The following is a 27,823-nucleotide window of genomic DNA, read 5'->3' as shown; positions in this document are numbered from 1 at the left end:
GGAAGGAGGCGGAGCAGTGCTGGTGTTTCTTTGCTTGGAGCAGCGCTGATCGTGTTCACACTGACCGGCAGCATGGCAGGAGAAAGCGAGGCCGATCTGGAGCAGCGTGAACCCGAGCACACACACACCATTCGACAGCCTTTCCTCATCGGGGTGGCGGGGGGCACTGCCAGCGGAAAGGTCGGAAATCTCATTTTCTCCCCGACAGAAAATAAATTCTGCTTGCCAGGATGCCTATAATATTGTATTCTTGCTGTCTGTAGATGAGAGCTCATGACCGCGTGCTTCACGCCAGACCTTAACGTGTCCTTAACGCCTGTTCCGTTTTTCCGGCATCACGTTTACTTTAATGTCGGATAGATAACTGACCTTACAGCTGGTAACGTCATAGAGGCTATTTATACATTACACACATTAAATCTTTTGTACTTTTACATGAATTGAACTAACTGTAGGCTTTTATAGTGCCCCCTCCCAAACTATTAAAATAATATTATTATAATAGTTACAAACCGTAAACCAGTCTACATGATGATTTTAATAGGCTACAGACGACGGTATTAAATTCCAGCCTGTGTAATATCGTGTATTGTTTAAAATAGCCGTGTTTCACTGACCCACCCCGTTCACAAACACTGACCACGAATGTAGTCATAATTATGATTCCCTCACCTGTCTCACTGAAGTTTCAAGGTTAACTGTCCGTATGTTATTGTGTAAAACAGTAGAGTTAGCCGGTTAGCTTTTGTTCATGTGTAATGCTCCACGCGCACGGAGGCAGCTCGCCGACAGATTCCATCAGATTGGCTCAGCCAGTGTTGTCTCAACATTTCTGGCTAAAAGGGAAACCACTTTGTCTGAAAAGACGACTGTTACATTTACAGTTGCTCAAAACACGGCGTTATTTACGCATTTTGTGGATAGAGCTTCCGACTAGTGCCTTACAGTAGATTTACCGGTTACGCACATTCACAAAGAACAGTGGTCCTTTGTTTGAAACGGTAACACGGCTTTTACGCTTGTCTGACCGTTACAGTATTTGTACAGTATTTAGATATTTATTTAACCAAAGTAACGGATGAATTAATCTGTTAAAGCTACATATTTGAGAGGTTGCGATCAGTAGGTAAACAATAATGGGGTCAGTAGCACATATGATGTGTGTCAGGACAGGACATACTGTGCACCACCTAGTTAAGGTTTCCAACTATCTAATCAGTCATATAAAGGGGATTTTTATCGTACATACTGATGCATGACAAAGGAAAAAAGTGTCTCGGTTATGCTGTCTTAGGCATTTTTCTGGCATGATTTGGGTCCACTTGTCCCGTTAGAGGGAAGAGTCACTGCAAATCAATACAAAGTTATTCTGACTCATCAGCTTTATCCGACTTTCCTGATGGGAGTGCCCTCTTTGAGGATCACAATGTTCATTCATCTACAGGACACAAGGGCTAACAGATAATGATTCAGATCATATGATATGGCCTTGATAGTCACCATCAACCCAAGTGAACATCCATGTGAGATTTCAGACAACACACTAAATCATCATCATATAGTTGGTGTTTTATTTTTATAGAGTCCCCTCTGAAAGTATTGGACTGGGTAAGGCCAATTCTCTTGTTTTTGCTATACACTAAAGACATTTGGGTTTGAGATCAAAAGATGAATTTGAAATAGTAGATCTTATAGATTCCTAATATATGCATCTGAAAAAAAATATTTGACCTGTCTGACAGGTGTTTCTTGTTAGATTGATTATGTACACAATATCTTTGATTGTCAGCTCTTGGTTTGAGCCCTAGTTTCTGCCTGTGCAGACTGCATTTTAAAACAAACAAACAAATAAATAAATAAACAAACATAAAGAACAGAGAGCTGTCTATGGGAGAAAAGCAAGGCATTTTGAAGCTGAGAAAAGAGGGGAAAAATGATCAGAGGTATTGCACAAACCTTGGGCATAGGTTTGTGCAACACAACAAATTTGAATGTCCTGAAAATGAAAGAAACCACTGGTGTACTAGCAATCAGACATCATTCAGGTCGGACAAGGAAAACAACAGCAGTTGATGGCAAAAACATTGTGAGAGCTGTGAATAAGTATCCTAAAACAGCAGTCAGCGTCATCACCACCAACCACCACTGGGCAGGGGTGAAGTTATCACAATCCAACATTTGAAGAAGACTTTGAGAGCAGAAATATAGAGTCCATACCACAAGATGCAAACCACTCATTAGCAGTAAGAATCAGAAGGCCAGGTTGGAATTCGGTAAGAAATACAGAGATGAGCCACAAATATTTTCAACCAAGGTTCATTCTGCCTACCCATTTACAGAGAAATGCATCCAGTCTAATTGGGAGGAACTTCATCATAAACCAAGACAATAACGCAAAACACACTGCCAACACAACAAAACACTTTGACAGGGGGAAAAGTGAAAGGTTTTAGACTGGCCAAGTTAATCACCAGACCTTAGCCCAGCTGTGCATGCAGTTCACCTCCTGAAGAGGTGATTGAAACAAACAACAACTAATAGTTGGTCTGTTGGCAAGACTGCTTTATCCTGATCCTGGTCACCGTGGATCTAGAGCCAATCACAGTATCACTGGGCGCAATTCAGGAGAATGACCCTTGATGAGTTGTCAGTCCACTGCAGTCCATGCACACACATTCATTCACAACTAAGGGCAATTTAGCATGGAAGGTTTTCTTGATCTGGCCAACTGTTGCAAAGCAGTATTTCTTCACCAGTGAAAGATTTCTTCTGTCATTCGCCAAAGATTTTTCATGGTCTTCTGGGCCTTTTGGTGTTACTGAGCTTACCAGTGCATTCTTTCTTTTTAGTAATGTGCCAAATAATTGATTTGGCCACACCTAATGTTTTTGCTAGATGGGTGTGTTTTGAGATTTAAGCCTAATGATGGCTTGCTTCACTGGCAGTGACAGTTCTTTGGACTTCATATTGAGAGTTAACAGCAACAGATTCCAAATGCAAATGCCACTTAAACTTAAATCAACTCTAGACCTTTTATCTGCTTAGTTGTAAGTGAAGTAATAATAACACTCCTGAGCAGCCAATTGTCCAATTACTTTTGGTTCTTTAGAAAGGAGGGGACCACATATAAAAAGTGCTGTAATTTCTACACCATTCAACATCCATCAAATGAAAGTGTGCACTTTGAGGTCATATTCATAATTTAATTTCAGCACCAATATACTGGGGTAGACAGCTAAACTAACAGTAACTTTGTTAAAGTCCCAACATTTATGGACCTGACTGTATATAGTACAAGTTGGATGTTTTGACAGAAGTCCTTCCTCGGCTGTACTAGCAAATATATATGTATATATATATTTGTATAATATACAACAAAAGTGAGCTGTCATATCAAAATAACTACATTAATTTTAACTTGACATAACTAGAAGCTGACAGACAAAACATTAATGACTATATTGTACTGTGATGATTTCCATAGCTGAGTTACATACTTACATAAGCCCTGTTACACTCTTTTATCAAAACATTTATAATTGCTTGACAGAGTGAGAGTGAATGCCTGTTTGGTTGCTAGACTGCTTGCACAGAAAGTTTGCTCAACATTTCACTCTTTCATGAATGGTATCCAAGAAGAAAACCGTTATCAACAAATTGAATATTTTAATTGTATGAAACAGGCATGTATTACTATATTGTACTTGCATACTGTATATTTTAAATATTTTATTATTTCCTATACATTAATGTATATATCTGTGGTGTTGTGTGACTTGTTTTTCTCTGTCATCATATCACCAGCTGGCAGGTGGCCTTGCTACATCTCTCCAATTCACTTGAGGAAGTATTTTTATTGTGGCCAGGTTTATGTGCTTTGACTGCTCTTCCTAAGATATAGCTTGTATTTGACCTCGTTTGGTTCCATTAGATCTTTTATTTATAGATTTTTAAAGTTATGCTATGTCTTCAGAGGGCTCATGTAGGAACACTGTGTTGATGCTGTAAAGGTACTTATACTCAGAATTAAGGATATGAGGCAATACCGCTTGTCTATTTATATTGAATACAGGAATTTCTGGTTCTTGTGGCACTTTTGGCTCTATTTTATTCATGACATGGCACCATATTGACAGTATTGCATTCAGGCTCAATGGCACTGGCATTTGATCTCTAAAATTGGTTGGACTGGGGCTCAGGCTGAGACAGAAGAATGTTTAGTCAGCGTTGACAAGGGCTGGTCAGTTGGCTTTTTTTCTGTGCCCTGATGCGGCATACTATAGTTTTCATTGATGTGGGGTCAGTGAGTGCAGTAAAGCCCTGACATCAAATGGTGCAATTGCATACAATTATAGTTTGTTTTTAAAACTTGTTCTATTGATAAAGAGCTTATAAAGAGCATTTTGTATAATAGTTTAATACAAAGATTTAAAACCCCATTTTATTTCTGTAGGATTCTGTACAATTTCAAAGACCTAAAAGTCAATGAGGCAGTGATGTCAGTTTTTCTTCAAATCATGGAGCATGTTTATGATTGCTTACAAAGCGCCAGAAACAGCTTGTGAGAGTTTGCAGATTATGTGTTAAATGGATTGAGACAAGCAGTACTGCAGCTGATAAGAGCTCTGGAAGGCATGGTGAAACAGCCTTGAGAGACTGATGCACTTATTGAATTCTGTGTATGTCAAACATTGTGTTCATGGATTAACTTATGATTTTGTTATCACATACCCTTATTTGAATTTTTAATGTAATATGAAGTTGCGATTAACATTAACTAGCAGTAAGTAGCTATAACACGTGCTTGCTGGTGGATAGAATAACAGTGTAAATAGTGTTTTGTTATTGACTTTGTGAGATCCTGAAACAGTGAAATTATTTGCTGTGCCTTTAATACATTTTTCCTATGCCATGCTTTTACTCTGACTTTTATTAGCCAGTTAATTAATATTAATACTCTCCCTTCTTTTATACTGTATTTTATACTGCATTGTAGTCATTCCTGAGCATTGTTTTCTGTTACTCCCTCCCATATAACAAATGTAAAAGTATTTATGAGTTAGTATTAACCCCTACACATTGCTGTCATGTGGCTAAAGTGTTGTTGGATTAAAAAGGAGCTAGACTTATTATGATCATGTACTTTTTCATAGCACCATACAGTTAAGGGCATCTGCTGTGTGGGTGGTTGAATTCAGAAATAGAAAATTCAGCAGGGAATGTTGTGAACACTGTAAAACTAGGGTGTGTGTGTGTGTGTGTGTGTGTGTGTTAAATTCTCACACAGAACCTAACCTAAACAGTTGCTATACAACAATTAACTCAATACACTGATATGATTGCTGTAGTAACACCTAGATTTTCCTAGGCATTTCAATCTGGTTTCTAGTTTTAAGATATATAGTCAGCTTCATAATTATGGACCCTGGAATTATTAAACCCTTTGTTAAAAAAAACAGGTTAAAAATGGTTATGAAAATAGGGATGCTCCGATCAGGATTTCTCTCATCATGATCGGCCAATACCGATCCCGATTGTTCAAGCTTTATATAAGTGATATGTTAGCTTTGAGTTGACCATCACTGTTTCTCTTTTTTTCAGTTAAAGTAATACCACAGATGTTGCATTGGTTATATTATTTACAGTAATGTTGTAGATTGTTGTTTTAATTGAGAATCAAATAAATAAGCACAACAAATATTCATTTTACAATTAACATTTTAATAGGCCTTTAAAAATACACGGCAAATGGCGAATATGGTTTCTTGAGACCTTGTAATAATTTCACACTGGTGATGACATGACCGCAGTGCTAAAGTTTAACGTTGTCAAATTGCGATAGAATGTGATTATCGGCCAATACCGATTGGTGGCCAGTCGATCGGAACATCCATAATGAAAAAATGCCATTCTTCTGTGTCACCTGATATCTCTGTGTTTCCACATTGAAACAGAAAGGAATGAGTTCCTAAACACTCAAGTGAACTTCACAAGGTCATTTGTAAATTGGAATATGCTTCAATTACACACGGTGTGTACAGTTATTAGGCAAATAGTATTTCTCAGCTTAATTTTATTGGTGAACAAATACAGTGGTCTCAGTTGATCCTAAATGTTTATTTCACATCAAAGTAGAATGTTTAACAAACAAAAACTGTAATATGTCTTTCTCAGAAGAAATTAACAGCATGCACAGCTATTAGGCAACTAAATTTCACATATTTATTTTTTACTTACTTGTTTGTTCTCCAGTCGTAAAGTATTATTTAATAAATAACTAACATAATATAACATTTAACAATTGAGGAAAAAAAATATTTTGGCACTTCAAAAATATTCAGTGATGAATATAGCCACCCTTCTTTTCAATAACTCCATGAGCCTTCCATCCATCGAATCTGTCAGTTTCTTGATCCATTCACAATCAGTTTTAGCAGAGGCAGCCACCACAGCCTCCCAAATTCTGTTCAAAGAGGTGGATTGTCTTCCCTCAGTGTAAATCTCACTCTTGAGAATGGCCCAGAAGATCTCAATAGAATTTAAGTCAAGTGAGGATGGGGACCAGGTCATCTTTTTATGTCATCTTTCATACCATATCATCTTTGTACGTCATTCTGTCATCTTTGATACCTTTGCTGGCTAGTGTACCTTGATGTATGCTATGGAGCATTGTCCTGCATAAAGATCATGGCCTTCTTGAATGTTGCTGGCTTCTTCCTGTACCACTGCTTGAAGAATGTATCTTCTACAACTGACAGTAGGTTTGGGAGTTGATTTTCACTCCATCCAGGGCTCTCCCAGCTGGTCCATCTAGAGTCATTGTCATTTCATCATTTCACAAAACCTTTCACAAAAAAGAAATCGTCTTCAGGTAGTTCTCTGCCCAGTCATGATGCTTCAGCTAGTGAGTCTTATTCAGTGGCGGTTGTATTTCAGCCTTCCTTGTGTTAGCCATGTCTCTGAGCACTAGACACTTTGTATTTCTGTACACTCCTGGAAGGCTGCAGTTCTGAAATATGGTGGCACTGGAGTCTAATGTGTTCCTGGTAATTTCATGTTAAGTCTTAAGTCTTTTGCAGTCATTTAGTGGCTTTTCTTGTCTAAACATTTTTTTGCATGTGACCCTGTTGAGTATTCTTAGCAGATTGTTTGATTGTGCAGTGGTCACGCCTCAGTAATTTTGCAATCTTCAGTGTGCTGCATGTTCTCATAGGCATTTTACAATTTTTGACTTTTCAGTCTGTTAAATCTCTTTTTTTGGCCCATTTTCCTGAATTAGAATCTGCCTAATAATTATGCACACCTTATATAGTGTGTTAAGTACTTTAAGTCACACCCTGCCTCATTAAACAATTAAACGTCACTCGCAAATAATTATACCTTGTTAGCATTCAGTCTTATATGGTTAAAAGTTGAATAATATGCATTGAAATAATGATCAGATCATAATACTGACTTGCCTAATAATTGCTGACTTTGCCCTGATAAGTTACATGACAAGACATGCACACTGTTACCCTTGTGCAGCGAGTGAGACACTGTCAATGTACAATGTCACACCAATAATGCCTCTAATTACCCAACAAGTATCAGCCAGGATTAAAGTGCAATAGTAAGAAAGCCCAGTTACTACAAAGATGCCCTGTGTGTGCAGAGTTTGCATGTTCTACACGTGCTGCGGGAGTTTCCTCTGGTTCAAAGACATGCATGGTAGGTTGATTGGCATGTCCAAAGTGTCCATAGTGTGTGAATGTGTATGTGATTATGCCCTTCGATGGATTGGCACCCTGTCCAGGGTGTATCCCGCCTTGTGCCTGATGCTCACTGGGATAGGCACCAGGTTCCCCGCAACCATGTAGGATAATCGATATAGAACATGGATGAATGGATGGATGGAAGATTAAAGTGTATTATAAGTTTGAAAGTTATGTCAAGTTCTCCATATTCAGAGTCATTTTGTTAAATTAAAATTAACTTATTAAATTAACCTGTATGTAGTCCATGTCTCCAAGGTTGCCAGATTTTTCTTCAGTAAAGATTGGGTGTTCTCAGTAGCGGTCCCATGTCCTCCATGTGGAAGAAAAGTTTACATGGACAGTCAAGTAATTAATTCAAGGACTGAATCACCTGTAACTGAGACATGCTTCTTCACAGCTGCACAAAAAGTCCTGCACAGCTGTCTGAGTAGCACATAAGTCAGTAGGTCTGAATACTGGTGTAAGCAATTTCAGTATACATGTGTAACTCAACATTGATTACGGCCCTAAAAGATTGGGGTTGTTGAAATATTTTGCAAACCTTTTGCATATGTCCTTGGTATTTTAAACATGTAATTGGTTGATACAACAATATTGTACTCTTTACAACAAAATTTGAATGATTTATTAGAAAATTACCTTTCAGATTTTCAGGTATGGGGCCCAAATGTCATAAAAAATTTTAAACCGGCAGTGGACTGTTACCACAGGTTTATACATCGGACAGATATTTGAATGATCTTTTTGGTATATTTTTCCTTACAGTCATCCGTGTGTGGTAAGATTATGGAGCTTCTTGGCCAGAATAAAATTGACCATCATCAAAGGCAGGTTGCCATCCTGAGTCAGGACAGTTTCTACAAGGTGCTTACCCCAGAACAGAAGGCCAAGGCTCTTAAAGGGCAATTCAACTTTGATCACCCAGGTAACTGTAATGTAAGTTAGGAGCCGAAATTTTTTCGAAGGCTCCTGATATCTATCCTATTGAATATGTTTTGGAATTTACATTAGTTGTGGACCTGGAAAGTTTTTTCTTTTCTTTTTTTCCTCATCCACTTTTTCCTTCCTCCTCTTAGATGCATTTGATAATGAGTTAATAATTAAGACTCTGTGGGACATCATGGAGGGAAGAACAGTTCAGATCCCAGTCTATGACTTTGTAACCCATTCCAGGTAAGCCCCTGCAGCCTCTCACATACAAAGTGATATGGATTGTGTTTAATTTTCTTTCTAATTTCTCCTATGTTTCTTTACAGGAAGAAAGAAACGGTAACAGTGTACCCAGCTGATGTGGTGCTGTTCGAGGGGATTCTCATGTTCTACTCGCAGGAAATCCGGGATCTCTTTCAGATGAAGCTGTTTGTCGACACAGATGCTGATACACGACTCTCACGCAGAGGTGAGTATGGTAGCACTAACACTACTAAGTGGTGTATATACAGTTGTGTTCATAAATTTACATACTTCTTGCAGTGTGATGCTCAAGAAGGCAACACAATGCATTAAGAGCCGGGGGGTGTAAACAATTGAATAGGGTGATTGGTGTAAATTATTATTTTGTCCTAGGGTTAGGGTTAATGTAGTGTGTTGCCTTCTTGAGCATCAGTGAATGTTTGCACCTTTTGTAATAGTTGTGTATGAGTCCCTCAGTTGTGTGAAAAGATGGATATCTTACATCATATAGCCACTGCTGGAAAGAGGTCAAATGTGCAGAAGATACTGGAAAACCAAATAATGTGCAGAAGAACAGCGGGCAGTTTAACTGCTCAGGACAAACAAGGGACTCATGAACAACTATCACAAAATATAAAAACAGTTGTTGATCATCCGGGTAAAGACACATAGTATTAAGAATTAAGGGTATGTAAACTTTTGAACTGGTTCATTTGTGTAAATTCACTTATTATTATGTCTTGTGGACTATATGTAAATATCGGTTATGTGAAATAGCTTATTCAAGGCAGGACTAAATAAAAAACAAAATGCAATTTTTATGATCCCTCTTATTTATTTTTAAATTATTAACATTTTTTCAGATTCTGCAAGGCGTATGTAAATTTATGCGCACAACTGTAGTTTCAGTACTTGTACTGCATTGTTTGTAGGCACATTACCTTCTGCTGCATTTTCTTCATTCTTGACGTCAATTTAATTTGAACTATTTCCTAGTTTGTTTTTTCCTTTTTTTTCCCCATCAGTCTTGCGAGACATCAGTGAGCGAGGACGGGACCTGGAGCAGGTCTTAAGTCAATATATCACATTTGTTAAGCCTGCTTTTGAAGAGTTCTGCCTACCAGTAAGTGCTGAAATATTTCCCACAAAACCTCCCATTAGTTAATCACCTCTCTATGGAGCAAAACTGCAAAAGTGAGGACCTGATTGTTTTTATATAGACAAGAGTATATTTTGTCATTTACAAATTTGAAACAAGTCTCTACCTATGAAACATGTTCTGTAGTTGTTAAGCACTGTTTGTAATGTTTTTAAATATGTATTTAAATATCTTGACCATCTTTTGAAAAATTGAAAAGGGAACTCTGTAGATGTCGAGATACTTTTATGTGAGTTTTCATAATCTGCAAAAAACTATAATTAAACCACCATCTGGTGGATTATGGGTAGAATATGATGCACCTAGATGCAGAATAAATTACTCCAAATATGTGCATGGTTCATGTTCTCAAATGATCATGTATAGTTAAAAAAAAATGAAACAAAAAGGATGATGGATCAAATTTTACACATGGGTCTGATCTAGTCTCCACTGAAATTAAAGGATTGTTGAATAAAATGAATTGGTGCAGCAGATAGTTAATGTTAGCCGGATCATATCAACAGACTACATTTATGACATTTGGCAAATGCCCGTATTCAGAGCAACTTATATTTATGTCCTCTATTCAGCTGAGCAGTCCTTGCTCAGGGGCCTAGCAGTGGCAGGGTGGTGGTGGGATTTGAACTCGTAACCTTCCAATCAGTAGTCCAATGTCTTAACCACTGAGCTACCACTGCCCACAAAAGCAGAAAAATCCACTCTAAATAAGACTCATAACTACATAGCTATAATTAAATCAATAACCAAAAATATAATCTTGTTAGTTTGAATTGGATGAGTAATTTAATAATACTACCAAATATGGTTAGTTTATATTTTCATTTCTAAAATGTGTTCTACATAGTGCAATGAGTAATTTACAACTTTAAACAGAAAGCAAAGCTTCTATTAATGATTAACATATTTTTTAAATTATGTTTTAAATGCTGTACATATACAGTACAGTGCCCCCTGAAAGTATTAGAATGGCAAGGCCAATTCTTTTGTATTTGCTATGCACTGAAGACAGTTGTGTTTGAGATCAAAAGATTTAGAACATGGGACCATTTGTTTGATCCCACCCATTTTTCAAGTGATCAAAAATATTGGAATATGTGACTGACAGGCATTTCTTGTTGTCCAGGTGTGTCCTGTTAGATTGATTGTTTAAACAATAGCTCTTAATGTCTACTCTTGGTTTTAGCCCCAGGTTTAACTGTGAAGACTGCATTTGTAGTTAAAAAATGTTAAACCAACATGAACACTGGAGAACTGTCTGTGGGAGGAAACCCATTTTGAAGCAGAGAAAAGAGGGAAAATCGATTAGAGCCATTGCGTAAGCATTGGGCATAGACATTACAACTATTTGGATTCTCCTGAAAAAGAAAGAAACCACTGGTATAATAACAATCAAACAGCAGTTGATGACAAAAATTCATTGAGAGCTGTGAAGAAAAACAAAAAACAACAGTCAGTGACATCATCAACAACCTCCACAGGGCAGGGGTGAAGGTATCACAACCCACTGTTTGAAGATAACATTCGAGAACTGAAATATAGAGGCCATAGCACAAGATGCAAACCACTCATCAGCAGTAAGAATCAGAAAGCCAAATTGGAATTCACAAAGAAATACAGAGATGAGCCACAAAAGTTCTGGAACCAGTATTAACCTCTACCAAAGTGATGGAAAGGCCAAAGTGTAGAGAATGAAACGATCTGCTCATGATCCAAAACATACAAGATCATCTGTGAAACATGGGAGAGGTAGTGTCATGGCTTGGGCTTGCATGGCTGTTTCTGGAACAGTCTCACTAATTTTTATTGATGATGTAACTCATGATAGTAATTGGGAGAAATCATGCAGCAAGACAATGACCAAAACACACTGCCAACACAACAAAGGACTTCAGCAGAGCAAGAAAGTGGAAGGTTTTAGACTGGCCAAGTCAATCACCAGACCTTAAGCCAATTGAGCATGCATTTCACATCCTGAAGAGGAGACTGAAGAGTGAAACCCTCCCAAAATAAAACACAACTGAAAGAAGCTGCAGTACAAACCCGGAAAAGCACCGCAGAAGAAGAATGCAACAGTTTGCTGATGCCAATAAGTCTCAAGCTTGATGCAGTTATTGCAAGCAAGGGATATACAGCCAAATATTAAGTGTTATTAGCTTTAATTTTCTTTACAACTTTTGCTTACCTAAAAATTGGGTGGTCTGCTACAAAAGGTGCCACATTGCCAAATTGTTTAACATATTTAGATGTAAATATCAGTAAATAAAAGCTGAAGTTTTGGTCTATCGCCTCATATTCATTTTGATTTCAAAGCGAAATGTCTTCAGTATACAGCAAAAACAAAAGTATACTCCCAAGTGTGTGTGTGTGTGTGTGTGTGTGTGTGTGTGTGTGTGTGTGTACAGTTGAGGTCATATGTTTACATATGCCTACGCAGAATCTGCAAACTTTTGAAAAGGAGTATCAGTGTATATTGTTGTTATTTTGTTATTATTGTGTCTTGTGGACTATATGTAAACATCTGTTATGTGAAATAGCTTATTCATGGCAGTACTAAATAAAACACAAATTGCAATTTTTATGATTTGTCTTATTTAAAAAAAAATTATTACCATTTTGCAGATTCTGCAAGGGGTATGTAAACTCAACTGTATATACTAAACTACAATGGGTTTAATTAAGTGGCTAATAAATGGCAACATCATTATAAATGTAGGTTGTTTGGGTTGAGACTGAGTGAGAGTTTTTTTTTAACTGTTTGGTTTAACTGTCTTCCTGTATACTAGTGAGCTTCAGGTTTTAACTGCCGTTTCTCCTTCCTGAAGCAGGTGTTTCATGCTCCTTGTTTTTCTTGTGTTGCTATCACATCTGTAGCTTGAGCACCTAGGTATGCATTCTTTCTGGGTTTAAAACATTTTTTTTCACAAATTTAGAAAATTAAGTTTAGAACCTTATTAGTGTTGATATATACAACATGTAAATACAAACATATTTGATACGACTATATTAAATTGGATAAAAAAATATACAGTACTGTGCGAATCTCTTGGGCACCCTATTTTTTTATTACAAACTTTGATATAGATTTTTATTTTGTGATGTCTACATTATCGAGTTAGTACAAAAACATTTTAGATTTCCTAACAGTTTTCCAGCACAAAATTAAATGTTACAGAAAAACATTTGGTTTAGTAGTGATGTTGGCTACTAAAGTCTACTACAGTTATTAAAGTCAAATAGCTACTACTGGAGATTTAACATAAGCTAGCTATGTACCTGCCAAAATCAGAGCAGCATAGTGTTTGCGTAGCTGGCTTGCTTAGTTAGTGTTAATAAATATTGGACTTGCCAATACTGTTAGGCATATGCACTCATTTTTTTGGTTGCAGGTATTGTTTGGGCCAATGCTATTTGCAAGAGTTTGTGGTACTCACTAAGATTCCTTTTGGTTAAACACTGGCGTCACTGATAGGAGGCAGACCCTATCATGCCTACGATTTTGGTGTGATACTTAATACTTATCAGATGGCATATATGTGGTATCTAATGCAATAAGTCCAAAAACTAGCTACACATTTGACCTGATTTTTTTTATTTTAAACAAAAAAGCTGTAGTGCAGAATTAATGATGGGTTTAGAGTAAGGGTCACATACACTACTTGCTGCTGTGGAGAATTTACTAGTTGGGTCAGTGTCAAAAACAGTGAGGCAGATGGTAAGGAGATGTAGGCAGATGATTATAAAGAAAGTGGGCTAAATGTATTTTGAAATATTTTCAGACTAGATGAAGCCAATTCTATAGCCATCTGTACAAGACGACACTGGGGAAAGTCTTTTTTCATTTTCTTTTGCTAATGGACTATTAGCACTTTGATATCACTCTGCATGAAGTTTTAATTAATTTTAAATACATTAGTATTTTTTTTTTTTTTTTAATCCTATTTTTAAAAAATGTCAAACCTGCTGCCAAAGGAATTCATCCCACAGTTATTTTTGTTGTCAGTTAAAGTTAAATAAAATTCAAATGAAATCCTTGCACTAGGACAGAGTGAATTCAGTTGTGACATGTGCTGTACAAAAGAGCACATTTGGGGCAGTATTTTTGCAGATCACTATCCAATTCCTCTCAGCTAGTTTAGAGTTTAGTTTAGACCACAGGTGCATGCCAGCTCAAATAGGCCCATCCTGACGTATTTTCGGATAATACTGAGTTAGAAATGGCTGAAAAAACTCTTAGACACTGCTATAGACGCATCCTTCGTCCATCATTAAGCTATAATTTTCATAAGCTCTCAGTTTCAGATTCACCAGTTTTAGTTCAGCTCACCCACAAGAATGTATTTTAGCAAATGGACCTTCAGTAGTGTTATATGATACACAGATGTATTATTTTGCACATTGATTGCACCGCTTTATTTACATTCATTTTTAACAGTCTAGCCTAAAAATCCACTGAAGTTGTAAATATAATTTGTAGCCTGTGTAATATCTGTTAATTTAAGTGCAGGCTGATGTGTCCTTTGCTGCATGAATAAAACACTCTAAAATATTGATGTCCTGAATCTGTTTTAGCTTTAATTCTAGCTGTCTATTTTTTTTTTTAAATTACTGGTCAACTAGTAAAAATTTGTGGGCTTGCAACTGCTAGTTTAGAGATCTGTTATTTTTTTTCTAGGTCTTTTGCCAAACAATAATCAAAATAGCCGTTAGAACATTTAGAGGATTTCTCAAGAACTCAGTTTCCTTGAAAAACATCTAGTATAAACATCTCTGGCATCGTGCCAACCAGGAAACAGTTATAAAATGCTGATCGAAAGCCACCTGTGCACTTGAGTGTCTCTTTTCTTCCTGGGAACCTTACTAAACTGCTTCTTGTTTTTATGTTTCCAGACAAAAAAGTATGCTGATGTAATCATCCCAAGGGGAGCTGATAATCTAGGTGAGATGTGTGACCGTGGAACTAGAAAATGTTTTGGTAGTAATTATCACCTCTTCTGTTTTGGAATGCTGAATGTTTCTTAGCAAGGCCATTCTCAGATTCTGCACATTCCTATTCAGCCGCCTTGCCCTTTCCACCCACCCTCAGGTGTTTAGTGGTCCTAAAGGTATACTATTAGTAAAAACAGACTCAGTCAGTCTCACAGATGAAAATTTCAAATTTTATTTAAAGGTGGTGGTATAATTTCAATGTCCTACTTAGTATGACGCCCAAAAAAGTAATATAATTACAGTATAATTACAGCTGATGCTCTAACCATTCATAATGTTACCAGTAGAACTAGAATCTGTAATAAAGTAGATAGCAGCCATGTTTTATTTAAAGGTAACATTATACTAATACTTTATCAATTCTACTGTAATATTTTGATGATATTTTCTTCTGAGGTATGTTTGACCCCTTATTATTCTCCTTCTCTAGTTGCCATTAATCTGATAGTGCAGCACATCCAGGACATTCTGAATGGTGGCTTAACCAAACGACTGAACGGTTGTCTTAATGGCCACACTACTCCTCGCAAGCGGCAGCCATCAGAGTCAAGCAGCAGGCCACACTGATATGCCCTACAAGGGAACCAGAGAAGAGTGGCAATGGACAAGGGACTTGAAGGGGGGTTGTGTGTATATATACACTGATGATTTGCAAACTGTATTTAAAAGAAAAAAAATCAAGAAATGCCTTCTCTGACTTGCTACAGTGTTATTGTTTTGTCTTTTGTTTTTCAAATGACTGCTGCACTTAATTGTGAGGGGAAAATTGTCCTTGCTGAAAACAGTTGGTCAAAGCTATTTTGCCTGTCCTATTAATTTGCATTTGCATATTTTATCCATCTGGCCCTAGATTATGAGTGTTTCTAAAATAATTAGACCGTACGGGTCACTTCAGAATTTGCCAAAGGGACATAGCTGGTAAAGACCTGCACTGACTTGAATAAAAAGAAAAAAAACAGCATATTTTCACGATTGAAGTACAACTTCTGCCTCTGTTGTAATATTATTGCCTCTAAAGCATTTTCAGCTCCTCTGCTGTATGTTAGTGTTCATTCCAATAGCAAAGTGACTTTATTCAAAAGGACTGATGTTTTTTTTTTATTTTTATTTTTATTTTTTTTTTATAAATCCTTCATTTTTGCTAACATCCATCTTCATTATTCGTAGGTCAGGGCTTGTATTGTATCTTGCACTGTAAAATAAAGCTCAGTGGCATGTTATGAACAGTATGTTAACATGACAGAGATGCTTACGTACAGACAAAGAAAAGATTGGATGTTCTCCAGGTCCTATGCAGCATGTTCAAAGACAGACTCTGTCAACACAACTTAAAGTATATGCAGATTCAGTAAAGAAACCAAGAACTTGTATGGCTGTCCTTGATCTACTGTATTCAATGTGGTGTTTTGACACCTTTCAAACAACACTAAGAGGGAGATAATAAATTGCAAAAATACTGATTTTATTTAATAGAATTTGTTTTTACAGATAATTCTTGAGTTATATTTATTGTCAGCTGCAAACATAAAGCACACATTACGATGGCACTCCACTCAGTATGTATTGTATGGATTTTACCCCAACAAATTTTGCCACACAATCTATTTTGTCATTTTGCAGAAGGAAACAACACTTTCAGTTTTCTCTCTAACTCAGGATCCCATGTTCATGCATGGGATTTATGCAGGGACTCATGCATTGGACCAGTGACTTTTATTCTTCATTTTCCTTTTATAAGGGCTCATCAATACCGAACCTCTTTTGAGAGTATAATTTTGTCCTAACTATAACAGATTTTGTATCTCTTATGTTTCATATTTATTATTTTTCAAAATCTACTTTAAAATTACTCTCAGAAATGAATCAGTACTGTAGATTGTCTTACATTGTCCTTTCTGTCCTGGTATACTGTACATCTCTTCCACTTTTTGTTCCTGCTACACCTACACCGACACTGCTGCTATGGTACAGGGTAATTTGTAAATGGCTGAACAGTGTAATGAAAGTGTATAATCAAATTGAGGTGGTTTAAGCCAGTGAATTTATATTTAATTGTTATTTTAGGATGCTGCAGTTCAATAAAAAAATGTGAATTAGAGAATTGTGGTGTTAAAAGGACTGTTTGGTCTGTCCCCATTAAATACAAGTTGTGTAAATAAATGTTCTTTTGACATTGTTTATGTTTTATGTATAAACTTTAATGTCATGACACAAATCAGTATGTTCTGATATTAATCATGAATTTGCAACTGCCTCCTGGTGGACTGTGCTGCTTCTACTCACAAGTACTAATGCAAAAAACACATACCTGTGGTTGAATCGGTGAAGTCTCTCAGACACCAGCTGTAATAAATTGCAATATGCCTTATAACAGTTTCAATTTCACCACTTTGCATTTTTATTTCAAATTATGCAGACCAGAGAATAATTTTATTTCAGTTTGATTTCATTATGGGGTAATCAATTTCTGTGCTATAACTTTTTGTTAGTTGTTCTTGGGAAATGCATTCTTTGACATATTTGTGTGCTTTTTTTTTTTCAGAATATGTACAACTGTATGTATACTTGTCGATGTCATCAAACTGGAGATGTAATGATTCAGAAAGTTAAGAAGCTTGTAAACTTTTTATTATTATTATTATTATTATTATTATTATTATTATTATTATTATTATTATTATTATTATTTTATGGACCAGGTATGATAGCAATGCAAGTTAAAAGATAAGAGATAGATAATGGACACTATTAGATAAATCATGAGAGATAAGTTGGGTCATGCGTTTGCACTTCTTTGTAATCGTCTCAGTGTTCCACAGTGTACTGCAATTTAAATAAACGAATAAACAGAGATAAGATGGACAATTAAATAAAAATTTTTGTACTATACGTTGTATTGTATGAGTCGATTTTTTTCAACGTTGCCATCATCGTGTGGTAGGCAATAGTCATTGCAAGCGCGTTTCGCGCATCATCAAAATGCGACCATCCTGACGTCATTACGCGGCGCTTCTTGTAAGCGCGTATGTGACTTGCTAATCGGTGGCGAGAAGGTTTGAGCCGTTTGTTCAGGGAAAGGTGCTAAGATAATATAGCTATATATACGCCGGATATTTTGTCGCTTGTATTTGCGCAGTTATGTCCACGAACGACTTTTATTTACGATATTACGTGGGACATAAAGGGAAATTCGGTCACGAGTTTCTGGAGTTTGAATTCAGGCCGGACGGTAAGTACGGCGCCATGTAAACTTGCTAGCTACACAACTAGCTAGCTAACATTGCTAATTGCTTTCTCGCTTAGAATGCCTTAAAATGTTTTTACAGGTCGACTTAATGAGGTGTGATGTATTCAGTAATTCTTGTTGTGTGAGAGCGCATTTGTGTTTATATTTTGAGGATATTTCGAGCAAAATGCGCCGTAGTTGTTAAAATGATTGGCCAGGTAGTGCTAACTCCAGTTGTAGCTTGTGTTAAACGCGCCATGGTCCTGCTGTTTAAACTGGTTTAGCTGCACTGTGATATTGTAATATTACATAATAAGAGGTTGTTTACCTTTGTTTTAGACTTAATGTATTATAGATTTCACTACTGTTTATAATAAATCACACCAGTAGTGCTGTTTTTTTTTTAATGCAGGGAAGCTGAGATACGCGAACAACAGTAACTACAAAAATGACGTCATGATCAGGAAAGAGGTAAAGCATTTCTCATGTACATGTTTTCTACCAGATTCTGTGTCAAAGCAGTGCTTTTTAACATGTGTTTGGTTTTAGGCGTACGTTCACAAGAGCGTGATGGAGGAACTGAAGAGGATCATTGACGACAGTGAAATCACGAAGGAAGACGATGCACTGTGGCCTCCTCCTGACAGGGTGGGCAGACAGGTGTGTACTAGGTTTTTGTACTCTTTCTCTGTATTTACTGTGCGAAGAGAGGAGAATGTCATTTGTTTTGGGACAGGGAATGTTTTGGAAAACCACTGATTTCAACATTATTTTTCTCCTCTAGGAACTGGAGATTGTCATTGGTGACGAACATATCTCATTCACAACTTCCAAAATTGGGTCTCTGATCGATGTCAACCAGTCTAAGTGAGTATAGTTCATCAGTGTGTAGTTAGTTACTGTGTGTGACCTGTACATCTCCACACTCTGGGACCGTGATAAGCGTACCTACTAATAAATGATATGCATATATTTTTTGTTTTAAACAAAATCTGTAATAACACTTGGCCAAAGCCCATATATGGTTTTTATTTATTTTCTGAGCCCAGCTATTTACATAGCAGACTTATAACTTCTGGCTAATTTGCTTAACATCCATAAGAGGTAATGTATGGGTGTTTGGTTAACTTCTAGGATTGGGAAAATGGTCTTTAATGTGGCCTAATGAAGTATGATTCCCCCCCCCCATTACACTTTCCCCTGGCAGTGGTGGCATGCATGTTTGTGTTTGGCAGATGTTGTATAGATTAAGGAAAAAAAACAGAATTAAATGCACATTTTACATTCTACATTTTATATCAGCCTGTAGACTTCATGCAGCAGCACACATTCAAGCATTAGCTTAAACTCAAATTTTGTTAAAGTTCGCAGTGATATCATGCAAAGCAAAAGCATGTTTATAATATTCCGATGGTTTGTGCCACTACTTGTAATTTAAAAAAAAAAAAAGACCCATAAATGCTCCAAGTGAGAGCTGCGACTGGTGTAAAAGGGAGGTTGGTTGCAGTGTGCTGTGTATGTAGCGTTGCTGCTTTTAGTGTAAAGTGTAACTATCTGCTGTGTCTGTTGTAATATGAATCTTTTGTACTATGAATCTTTTGTACTAAACATTATTGGATATGTGGTTTGTTTGTTTTTTTGTACAAGTTTCTTATCTGACCACCTGTATGCAGAAGAGTAAAAGCCGCTAACTGCTGAGATTTAATTTTCTTTTGGTCCCAATGCATCACCTATCTTGGTGGGCAAGTTAGTGCTGGACATGGGGCATAACAAACATGCAAAAAGGTGGTTTTTTTTTTGTATTCAAATACTGGCACCTCAAACATTTAACCAAGTATTGAACTACCCCTGCACCTCCTGTTCACATAGTGATCAAATTAAGAGTGAAATTACGTGGGTCTTTGTGCATGGAAATGACAGAATATGAAAATGATTTGATTAAATGATTGAAATGTTGCTACATGAGAAGCACCTAATTGGAACCTCATACACCCATGTAAACTCATTAGGAACTGAATGTGATGCAGCATTTTACATTTTGAAGCACTACATATTTAATAATCATAATTAAATATTTGTGGTTTTCTTCTCTCGCAGGGATCCAGAAGGCCTCAGAGTGTTCTACTACCTGGTACAGGATCTCAAGTGTCTCGTCTTCAGTCTCATCGGCCTCCATTTTAAGATTAAGCCGATCTAAATTCAGCAGTTTCTACAGACAGTTAATTTAGTTTGTTTAACCTTTCAACATTTTGTACAGTAATTTCTGGCTTGTCTGCTGTTTTCCTTTTTTAAATAAAACACTGTTTCAGAAGTATGAAACATTTCAGTGTTTTAATGTGAAAAATTGTCACTGCTACCTTAAATGCACAAGCATCCTGGTCAGGTAAGAGCAAAAGGTATTCACTGTTGTATATCTCTCTGCTCTTGCTAAACCAAAAACAGCACCTGAAAGTTAATTTAAAAGTTAATAAAAAAAAATAAAAAAAAGCATCATTCCTCTAGGTCAGACTTGGCAGTAAAATATTCACAATTAAACTAATTTACATTAACAGGCTGGACCAAGACACGTTGAGGGACTTGAAGCAAATCAAAACTTTGCACATGTACTGTATAGAATGATATTTTAAATAATGAACTTAATTAGTTGGGATTCTTGTCAATCCCTCCAGGATTTTGCGATCGCAGAAATGAACACAATCAAGGAAACTACAATATTCGCGGGAGCTTGCAACTTAAATTACTGCAGATTTGGGCCAAGATGTGTTATGTGACAACATGCATTCACCCAAAGCCTTCTATTCACGTTCGTAGACCTTGAGTACAGCTAAAAGGGCTCATTTACAAACAACCATCACTGCAAAAGACCGTGTAAAACAATTTTGTGCAGTTGCAATTTTGCCAATTCAAGTAGTTTTCTGCAAAAAATAAGAAAAAACTGCAAATTGTTTAGCAGATTTTGAAAACAGCTACAGCAAAATCAAGCATTTTTGGATGCACCAGTCACAAAAACACTGAAATCATTTCATTTACAGCTACAGATTTAGATAGTGTACACATCCCAAAATGAACATTGAACATTCATTTGTCCTGTAAAACTCTGCAGAAATTATTAATAGATTATTTGGCAGAACTGAAAGTCCAGAGGAGCTGATCTACTCCAATAACTGCAGACAAAGAACTATATGTTGATGAAAACATTAACCTCTGAGCACTCTACATGAGTCATTTTCATGATTCCTCAAAACCCATCATTATTCTTGTATACTTAGCTGGATTGTATTGGCTTTCCTTCAAGAACCGTAAATATGTCCTCCAGAGACTTCTGAACACATCTGAGAAATTCATGTACGTTCCTGGCGGGGTAGCTGGAAACGTTGCAACCGATCCAGTCGTCATGGATGCCATAGCCCACTCCAAAGCCATCTGGGACCACCGGGGCAAAGCCACCCAAACTGACAGCAGGGCTAGTGAGTGTGCTGGTGGACAGGATGTTGTGGTTTATGGCTACATAAGCTGGATCCTGGTACAAACTCGGCATAGGCATTCCTTTAGAATTTACCAGGTAACGTAAGGCAAAAAGATGCCGGTCAAATCCTTGTCCTAGTTGGAAAGATAGAAAGGTTACAGAAAATTTAAGATCAGTGAGGGGTGGACATTAACAACACTGAAACTTTTTATTTTTTCCCAAACAAATTTAGATCTGATGTAATAGATGACCTGCCTGATATCCTACACATATCGGACAGTTCCAATATGTTTTTGAGCTGCCCCAGTTAACTTTCTCATCATCTACATTACAGACTGGCTATTTGCTGAACCATAGGACTGGAGCAACAAGGATCAGATTTTTAAATAGGAACATCCTTGCCCTCAATATGACAGTATTTCATTGCTCTTGCTTATAAAACACCATTTTTTTTCAGTTGCAATGAATTCAAGTTCTGTATGTCTACATTTATGTGAGCCTGATAGGTCACCCCTCCAAAGGGTCATCTAACAAACCTCCACTGAGCTAATACAGTAAGAGAGCAGCCATTAAGATGGCTTCAGAGGGCAAGTCGACAAGGCCATGTTAAAAAACAAAAACAAATAACAGTACTGATGGCACTCACCCATGGCTGCCTCCTTTGTGAGCTGCCCATGGTATTTGGAGCAGGCATCCAACAAAACTATGAGCTGCTTCACACTATGCTGACCAGGCTGTTGAACAAAGGCTTTGGCACAGCGCTGTGTGTATATACTGGCAGGCCGGATGGTCTCTGTGCGGCCATGTTTGAAAGCTGCAGTGCTGCAGGACTCGTATGTAGCTACGGTCTGCCCATACTGCCGCAGGAATCCCATCTGGAAAGCCAGCTGTGCAATGGCATCAGGGCTGAGCTTCTTCTTCTTCAGCTGCTCTTTCCCCCCTTGCTTGAACTCCATGGCATCAATGGTAAGCTTCGAGACAGCAGCCTGGAAGTTCTCTTTGGCTTTTCTTATTCCTTGTTCTAGTTCAGGATTTAGCTTGAATTCTATCCTCTGGACAGCAGAAGCTGAATCTACAGCAGCAGGTTGGGTGCCAGGATTCATCTGTGGTGTCTCTGTGGTGTCTTTGAATACTTCATTTTGGAATCGGAGGACAGCAACACCATCACCCCAAGAGTGTTCAAAATTAATGGCTGCTTGTCCATCTTTGGCCAGGATGATACTAAATGACTTGTCATACCATCGGTTGCAGCCGTCCCCATGAAGCATATTGTGGGAGATGTGTACATGATCACACATTTCCTCCTCATCAAGACACAGGCAGAACAGAGCACTGTCCACTAAACCCAGAGCCTCACCATTCCCTGCCTGTAGAAGCTTCTCTCTTAGTGCAGCCCATACGTCCCTGTTCTCGCTCGTCAGAACACCCAGAGGAAAAGCAGGAGCTGGTTTTGTGTCTGCAAGGATGTATTTGAGGTGTGAAAGGATTTCTGTGGGTTTCACTAGATTACCATCCCTATCCACTGCATCAAATGTATACATATTTCCTCTTCTCATGACAAGCACATGGCGACCTTTCTGGTCTGTGAAGAGCTCATCCCGCTTGGGTCTGGGGATCCGTGTAGAGTTGAAGAGACGGAAGTACTGAGACATATCCAGGGGATAGGCATTCACCATATAGGCTCCAAACCATGAGATAGAGGAGGGCACCCATCGGATGAACTTCTTGAAGGTATCAGTGTTGCTCTTGGCAGGGTTTAGGTGGAACACCTCTGGTTCAAGGAGACCAGCACGTAGGGTCTTCATAAACCGAACCGCAGAACACACCATGTTAGCAGACCGAAGAAGCTGGTTATTATACTCAGGTTTGGGGTCAGGGTTGAATGACATAAAAGGATTAAAGTTCAAGACCACAGACTCGCGTGCAGATAGGTACATGTCAAACCACGGACCTGGTAAAACAAAAAAAAAAGTTTTGTTTTTTTTTGTACACAAGTAGGACAGAAGCTTAATTTAATGTGTATTTCACTGTAGAATCAGGTTTATAATGTACAATTTGTGTGTGATGTGCTGTGGTCATGGCCGCTTAGTGCTGCATTTGTCTCAACTCAGAAGTAGAAAGTCTGGACTAGGAAGTCTCATTTTCTACCGACAAAATGGGGGAAAAACATGGACACCTCCATGAAAGTGTGTTTTGTTAGCAACAAGGTAGCCAGCTAACATTAGTAATCATGAGTTTATGTATTTACTTTCTCAAGACAGTGAACTGTATAACCAGTATTATTGATTTAACCAATTAATGTATCTATGTTGATTGATCTAAAGTACTATTGACTTTCTGAATAGGAATTCCAAGTTGAGAGGACATTTTCCTTAGTTTAGTTAAGATTGGAAATTCCAAGTTATGAGTTCAGTCAAACACAGCATTAGTGCCATTGGTGAGTAAGCTCTGGCAGTGTCAGAAATTTAAATCTCAGTGTGGGACCGCTACTTTGATGCTGGTCTAAACACCACCAATAGGAGGACCATATATGATGCCAGGACAGCTACAAATATAGCAGTGGCAATAGTGAAACATAAATGAAAAATGCTAAGGATAGAAAAATAACCTTATGGTTTCAAGCTCACTTTGAAGAATGTTTCTGTTGCAAGCCCGTTTTCTACAAGACCCCGGATTGCACTGATTTATGACGCAAGCAGTTCATAGCAATTTTCTTTTAATCACAAATCTATTGTTCAAAGACCATTATCATATAATCTAACATGGAAAACATTACCTCACAGTCTGTTACAGAATTCAAGATTTTATTTGGATCATCTCATACAGTGTGACAGGTAATAATCTTAAAAGACTGTAAATGTGCAAGGTAAACCTGTGTAACCAAGACAGAGGTACACTGAATTATGTGTCTTGTTTTGTATTATGTGTTTTGTACATTTTATTTCAATTATGCTTTCCCAAAATAAATCAAGCCGCTCTTTCCCAAAAGTATTGTAAATTTATCATATTAACTAGTAGAGAAAATGTTCAATATGATGCCCGCTTGAACAGTTAACAGTGATCCTTGTGAACTGTGACTGGGATTTATAAATAAGAGTAGCCTGCATGTTCTCACCTGAAATATAGCTGGTGTGCTTGTTCATTTTGTCCTGAGCCACAAGCTCCTCATGTAACTGCTTGCCAATGCCATTCTGGAATTCATGCGCCAGTTTCTCTGTTTTACTGCACACACAGAATTCACACATACGTACACTGTCTCTTTTATACCTACGAATATCAATATGATTAGTTGGCTTCACTGCCTACCTGTACTGTTCTTCATTTAACAGGGGTTTCTGAGCTGCCAAATATCTCCGTATTGTGTCCTCCAGCTTCGGAACTGGCAATCTATCAATAACATAATTGAAAACAGTATCATCACATGGGTGTTAAAAAAGGATGTGTGTATTTTATTTTAATAAAATATCCTTCAGTTGATCTTTCCATGTAAACAGAGTGGTGCAGGGATGACGTCATTTCGTATGCCAAAACCCGGAAACGAGTTCGCATTTTAGCACTTGCGGTTCCATCGGCCCAAAGTCAATGGGGTTTTTTTGAATGGGATTTTGGTTAAAAGCCTGATATAAAGGTCTGTAGTGAAACACAAGCTCAAAATATTTTCCCGTTTTATTTACGACATAAAATACATCAGTAATACCCCCACTCGTGTTTTTTTAAGCTTTTACATGTATTGAAAAAGGCGCTTGCTAACATTGTGCTAAATAGCATTACAGACGGTGTCGGGGACATTAAACGTCATCACGACGAACAGGAAAAAACTTTGCAGATAAACTAGTTTAGGTATACTGTGCACAATTCCCCAAAAACGTGGATGAAAAAAACTCATCCAGAGTAAATCCGTATTATGGAGAATGTTTTTAAATCAAGTTTGGAAAAGTTGGCGGAAGCTTTGTGCTGGTTACGTTAAAGTCGAGCGACCGTGGTGTAATTCGTTTATAGCATACGATTAGCTTGTATTTCTGGCGATTGTATTTAGGCTTCAAACTTCATAAAAGTTGTGTTCATTTGTGAACATTATCTTGATGGATAAAACGTGTTAGTATTGTAAGCTTTTGTCGATCACATAGCTTTTTTTTTTTTTTTGCGATAATCCAAAAGTTTATGGGAAAATCCCATTGTACCAGTGTTATGCTAAATTCCGGGTTCCGGTACAAAATGACGTCATCCTTGAGCCACTCTATAGGGCACCAGATTGTAACACTCTCGCCCCCCCGTGAGTTTACATTGTGCTCTTTCACCTAGATTTTTCTAAATGGCACAGTAGCACTTGACCGTCATAATACATGAACCAGGAAACCTGTAATGTGCTCCGCGCTATTTACATTTTATTCATTTTGCAAACGCTTTTATCCAAAACGATTTACAAATGAGGAAATACAAGCAAAGCGATATATCAAGCGGGGAACAATAAGAAGTAATGTTACCATACACGATCTTTAAACTGAGTTATTTACAGAGTAATTTTTAAGGATAATGTGGGGTTGGGGTTTTAGGGGTTAGTTAGGTGTTCACGGAAGAAGTGGGTCTTTAGCTGTTTTTTGAAGATAGTTACAGACTCTGCGGTCCGGATTGAGGTTGGAAGTTCATTCCACCATTGAGAACTGTTACTGAACTGTACTGCAGTTAATAAAATAGCTTTGTATGGTGCACTTCTCCATGAAGCTTTACTTACCTCGGTAAGCTTTTCTGATAGTGCATACTCGGAACAATACTTCTGTGCAAATATTCAGATCCTTCATATTTACTGCTGTATGGTCGATGATATGCAGTTATCGCCGACCATGCAGAAGTAGTCCTCAGTGTCAGGGGCTTCAGTGTTGTCTGCAGTTGAAAAGAGAGAAGATATGCCATGTCTGTTTAGCTGGCTCGCCGAGTAGTAAAGTTTGCACGACGATATCAGCCGAGAAAACGAACTGCTGGTGGTTAACACTAGATGTAAAGAAGGTGAGGTTACAGTTGTTTTAGAAACGACGAGATGTGACGTTTTGTGTTCTTAAAAACACCACAATGTCCACACAGACTAATTACTATCTGTGGAAGTAAAGTCATATATGAATTAATCCCATCACTTTATGTGATAGGAAAACCGTCCAATGTACAAGGTGTCAGATCCTGACTTGAGTTCTAACACTAACTCGGATCTTTCTGGTTATAAAACAGATCCCCAGCTCTATTTTTTTCTCTTATCCAGTCGTCACTTCCGCGAGCCAAAATCACTCCGCGCTTCTGCATCTGATTCGCTGTACCAACGCCGAAATAAAAGTCCAAAACTAACCCCTAGCAATAATGCCCTAAAATGATGTCTGTTATTGAAAGTTTACATCTAGCTTTGATCTCGTTTACTCCTCGTTTACTTTCTTCACTGCATTTTATACTTATGTTCGTGTTTGTTTAATGCAATACAAGTTTGTTTAATTTGACAATTTATGCTATTTTACGATACCCCCATTGCTCTAAATCATGAACAATTTAATCTACGCCTTCAATACTCTATAACATTTTTCCACAGTAAAAGTCCCCATGCATTTAATAGCAAATTACAGTTCTGAGATGGAAGTATTATTTTCTTAATTATGATTAATTTCATCTTTCCCCCTTTTTCCTTTTCTGTTTTTAAATAAAATAAAAAGCTATTTAAAAAAAATCCACATAGTTAAATTGGCACACAGGGCATAAATAAATACACTGAAAATAAATATATAACTCAGGTGTGGCAGAGACAGCTGACATCCTGTTGTGTTGCACCTTGTGTTTTATATCAGTTTTTTGGAAATATAATTTAAATAGCATGCCCTACATTACCACAACCGATTGCTATATACTAGGCGACTAGGAAGCGGAAATAAATATAGATTTTAACCACACTGATTTTAATATTGTATTATAATGTTTTAGAAATTTCAATAGCATGTCAGAATTTTAAATTATTAGAATTTGGGGGCAATATGTGGTAGTAATTATGTGGACAGTTATTTTCTATAATAATAAAATAA

The 27,823-nt window shown here is 37.4% G+C and overlaps 3 protein-coding genes across 3 annotated transcripts; 2 read left to right on the top strand and 1 right to left on the bottom strand.

The window, feature by feature from the left end:
• Nucleotides 1-17: 17 nt before the first annotated feature.
• Nucleotides 18-16,553, top strand: uck2a (uridine-cytidine kinase 2a). Its single transcript, XM_017468233.3, has 7 exons — nt 18-180; nt 8,523-8,682; nt 8,834-8,930; nt 9,014-9,156; nt 9,956-10,053; nt 14,980-15,028; nt 15,509-16,553. Exons 1-7 carry the CDS (start codon nt 73-75, stop codon nt 15,643-15,645), a joined length of 792 nt encoding a protein of 263 aa, XP_017323722.1. The 5' UTR covers nt 18-72; the 3' UTR covers nt 15,646-16,553.
• A 1,573-nt stretch (nt 16,554-18,126) lies between these two features.
• On the top strand, nt 18,127-20,618 carry magoh (mago homolog, exon junction complex subunit). Its single transcript, NM_001200637.1, has 5 exons — nt 18,127-18,307; nt 18,717-18,775; nt 18,854-18,964; nt 19,089-19,171; nt 20,402-20,618. Exons 1-5 carry the CDS (start codon nt 18,217-18,219, stop codon nt 20,499-20,501), a joined length of 444 nt encoding a protein of 147 aa, NP_001187566.1. The 5' UTR covers nt 18,127-18,216; the 3' UTR covers nt 20,502-20,618.
• cpt2 (carnitine palmitoyltransferase 2) lies at nt 20,619-27,024 on the bottom strand. Its single transcript, XM_017468232.3, has 5 exons — nt 26,503-27,024; nt 25,077-25,157; nt 24,886-24,992; nt 22,417-23,721; nt 20,619-21,904 (listed from the first exon to the last, which is right to left on the bottom strand). Exons 1-5 carry the CDS (start codon nt 26,679-26,681, stop codon nt 21,570-21,572), a joined length of 2,007 nt encoding a protein of 668 aa, XP_017323721.1. The 5' UTR covers nt 26,682-27,024; the 3' UTR covers nt 20,619-21,569.
• Nucleotides 27,025-27,823: the final 799 nt, after the last annotated feature.

Source organism: Ictalurus punctatus, chromosome 5, assembly GCF_001660625.3.
Source record: "Ictalurus punctatus breed USDA103 chromosome 5, Coco_2.0, whole genome shotgun sequence".
NCBI classification, from domain to species: Eukaryota; Metazoa; Chordata; class Actinopteri; order Siluriformes; family Ictaluridae; genus Ictalurus; species Ictalurus punctatus.
This window is presented reverse-complemented; position numbering and strand designations above follow the sequence as displayed.

What these genes read in the sequence shown, in the direction of transcription:
- uck2a (XM_017468233.3), top strand. Translation starts at nt 73, where the DNA reads ATGGCAGGAGAAAGCGAGGCCGATCTGGAGCAGCGTGAACCCGAGCAC. An exon ending in GACTTTGTAACCCATTCCAG is followed by an intron (nt 8,931 to 9,013) that starts GTAAGCCCCTGC and finishes GTTTCTTTACAG; the next exon opens with GAAGAAAGAAACGGTAACAG. An exon ending in TTGAAGAGTTCTGCCTACCA is followed by an intron (nt 10,054 to 14,979) that starts GTAAGTGCTGAA and finishes TTATGTTTCCAG; the next exon opens with ACAAAAAAGTATGCTGATGT.
- magoh (NM_001200637.1), top strand. Translation starts at nt 18,217, where the DNA reads ATGTCCACGAACGACTTTTATTTACGATATTACGTGGGACATAAAGGG. An exon ending in ACGTCATGATCAGGAAAGAG is followed by an intron (nt 18,776 to 18,853) that starts GTAAAGCATTTC and finishes GTTTGGTTTTAG; the next exon opens with GCGTACGTTCACAAGAGCGT. An exon ending in ATCGATGTCAACCAGTCTAA is followed by an intron (nt 19,172 to 20,401) that starts GTGAGTATAGTT and finishes CTTCTCTCGCAG; the next exon opens with GGATCCAGAAGGCCTCAGAG.
- cpt2 (XM_017468232.3), bottom strand. Translation starts at nt 26,681, where the DNA reads ATGGCATATCTTCTCTCTTTTCAACTGCAGACAACACTGAAGCCCCTG. An exon ending in TTAAATGAAGAACAGTACAG is followed by an intron (nt 24,993 to 25,076) that starts GTAGGCAGTGAA and finishes CTGTGTGTGCAG; the next exon opens with TAAAACAGAGAAACTGGCGC. An exon ending in CACAAAGGAGGCAGCCATGG is followed by an intron (nt 21,905 to 22,416) that starts GTGAGTGCCATC and finishes CTTTCCAACTAG; the next exon opens with GACAAGGATTTGACCGGCAT.